General features: G+C 29.7%; 1 protein-coding gene across 1 annotated transcript in view; it reads left to right on the plus strand.

The window, feature by feature from the left end:
• LOC106474460 overlaps positions 1-960 on the plus strand; it is a gene marked incomplete at its 3' end in the record, with an annotated part of 11,703 nt that extends 10,743 nt beyond the window's left edge. The window contains exon 6 of the mRNA XM_022402771.1: positions 558-960. Within this exon, the coding sequence (XP_022258479.1) occupies positions 558-960 (403 nt within the window). The remainder of the gene's footprint in view (positions 1-557) is intronic.
• Positions 961-2,929: the final 1,969 nt, after the last annotated feature.

Below are 2,929 nucleotides of genomic sequence, written 5' to 3' on the forward strand. Positions count from 1 at the left end.
ACTAGTTTCATCATCAAAGTTTATAATCAACTGACTTTAATGTTTCAGTTAAAACTACTAGTTTCATCATCAAAGTTTATAATCAACTGACTTTAATGTTTCAGTTAAAAAACTAATAGTTTCATCATCAAAGTTTTATAATCAACTGACTTTAATGTTTCAGTTAAAAACTATAGTTTCATCATCAAAGTTTTATAATCAACTGACTTTAATGTTTCAGTTAAAACTACTAGTTTCATCATCAAAGTTTTATAATCAACTGGCTTTAAAATTCTTACTGCCAATGGATAACAACTTAGTTATTTAACAAATATTTCAGTTTTATAAACTATTGCGTTCTCCTTGAATCCTTTAGTTGCTGAATTTTCACAATGTTATTGAAATTTGGCTTGTATTGGATAAGTTTCTACTAACATTTAACTTGTTGTATGTGTCTAAAAGAAAAATCTGAATGAAGTTTGTGTCTGATATACCACTTCAAATTCTTCTATATTTCAAAGTAATTTTATATGCACGATCTAACTTAATTATATTTATATTCCGTCACTATGTTTTAGGTCTCTACCATATCAAATAGTAGACCCCACTCTGCACCCCTGACCCCAGCTAGCTTCGATACCACCTCATTAGATTTTCTTCAACATTCAAATCTGGTGCAGGCTGTAAACAGCTCCTCTGAGTTATACAGTATGGTCAACAAAATTCCACCTGTTCATCGCTCTTTAATTTCAGGAAACGAGAAATGCGGTGACCAAGATACTGATAGCTTGTATAATGACCCGGAAGTTGTACGTTTCCAACAACATCCAGTTTCTACAAAAGGACTTAGGCAGCTACCTTTACCTGCATTTAGTTTTTGCAAACCCACATCTTCAAAGCGGTTGCACCAAGACACCACTGACTCGGAGAGCTTCTTGACATTACAAGCTGATGGTTTGTTTTATCATAAATTTACTTTTTGTCAGTCTGTTGTTATTTGCATATTTTGTTTTTAACGAAAGATATTGTTGATTTGGCACTAAAATTTTAATTTCCAAGTTACAAGAAGAAACGTAATATGTTGGGCACGTTGTGCTGTATATTTTCAAGATTGTTATTCTGGATCTTGTTTATAATCATCAAAACTTCTAAGAATGTGTAACCCTTTCAATATTTGATTGTCACATCAAAGAGAAATTAGAAACCAGGCTAAATGCTGTATTGTTTTTATACTATTTAAAATAGAGAGAGAGGGGGTTTGTGTTTGGTTAAATTTCTTGAACTGCATCTACTGATGAGAACCGTCTTTTACTATATATTATGATAACCCATAAATGTTTCACAACATTAAACCTGACAGTCCGTACAAGAACACCACATAGTAGACTTTCAGATGTCTTGGAAGGTTTAAAATCTGTTTACAAATGTAACAACAGTGTAAAATGTTTCCTATTATTATTTTATCTGAAGGAATTTAAAAGAGAACCTAAAAACAGAAAATGATACACTTTTTTTGTAAATTTCATGTTTCTGTTTTATAATTAAATCGACAATCACATTTTTTATTTTATAATTCTGGTTTGGGTGTACATACACAGAGACAACAGAACTTAGAGTAAACATAAAAGTCATTTTTATTTGATTTGTAAGTGATCTGACCATTTATAATAATTTTTCTTCTTTATAACACACATTTGTTTTCTTCTTTATAACACACGTTTGTTTTCTTCTTTGTAACACACGTTTGTTTTCTTCTTTATAACACACATTTGTTTTCTTCTTTATAACACACATTTTTCTTCTTTATAACACACGTTTAAAACAAACGTGTGTTATAAAGAAGAAAACAAACGTGTGTTACAAAGAAGAAAACAAACGTGTGTTACAAAGAAGAAAACTTGTTTTCTTCTTTATAACACACTTGTTTTCTTCTTTATAACACACATTTTTCTTCTTTATGACACACATTTTTCTTCTTTATGACACACGTTTGTTTTCTTCTTTATAACACACGTTTGTTTTCTTCTTTATGACACGTTTGTTTTCTTCTTTATGACACACTTGTTTTCTTTATAACACACATTTGTTTTCTTCTTTATAACACACATTTTTCTTCTTTATAACACACGTTTGTTTTCTTCTTTATAACACACATTTGTTTTCTTCTTTATAACACACATTCATTTTCTTCTTGAAGTAGAACTATTGAATTATCCTGAAACTAATGATCTGCTGAACAAAGGTTAATGTTTTTGTCATCCTTATAATCTTGATAGGAATCTATTTTCATAAAAACTTTAAAAAACACACTTCCATTTTCTTATTTAATGTGATATGATACTGTAATTGTATATAGATGTATATATAATGTTTTGTTTAAAATGTAATAATTGAAGATCACAGGTTAAGCTATGATATAGTCCACTATTACATCAACAGCATATTAATGCTACACAGTAGTCTCACGTTTTTATAAGACTTGCTGTGTATTATATATTAACATTATTGAAATCACGATCAACTTCCTTGAGGTAACTGCTGTAGCACAGGTGAGTGTAATGTTAAAGAATCTCACGTGGGTATTATATTTTAACATTACATCACTTACATTTTGAGTTTTTATTCTTGTGTATTTTGTAGAGAAAAAAATTTCAGAAATTGGATGTTCTAAGTATTATTAATACCTCCAGCTTTACCTTTACCATTAGTTGCATGTTCTAAGTATTATTAATACCTCCAGCTTTATCTTTACCATTACTTGGATGTTGTAAGTATTATTAATACCTCCAGCTTTACCTTTACCATTAGTTGGATGTTCTAAGTATTATTAATACCTCCAGCTTTACCATTAGTTGGGTGTTCTAAGTATTATTAATACCTCCAGCTTTACCTTTACCATTAGTTGGATGTTCTAAGTATTATTAATACCTCCAGCTTTACCATTAGTTGG

The sequence above is a fragment of the Limulus polyphemus genome, unplaced genomic scaffold (assembly GCF_000517525.1).
Source record: "Limulus polyphemus unplaced genomic scaffold, Limulus_polyphemus-2.1.2 Scaffold7251, whole genome shotgun sequence".
NCBI classification, from domain to species: domain Eukaryota; kingdom Metazoa; phylum Arthropoda; class Merostomata; order Xiphosura; family Limulidae; genus Limulus; species Limulus polyphemus.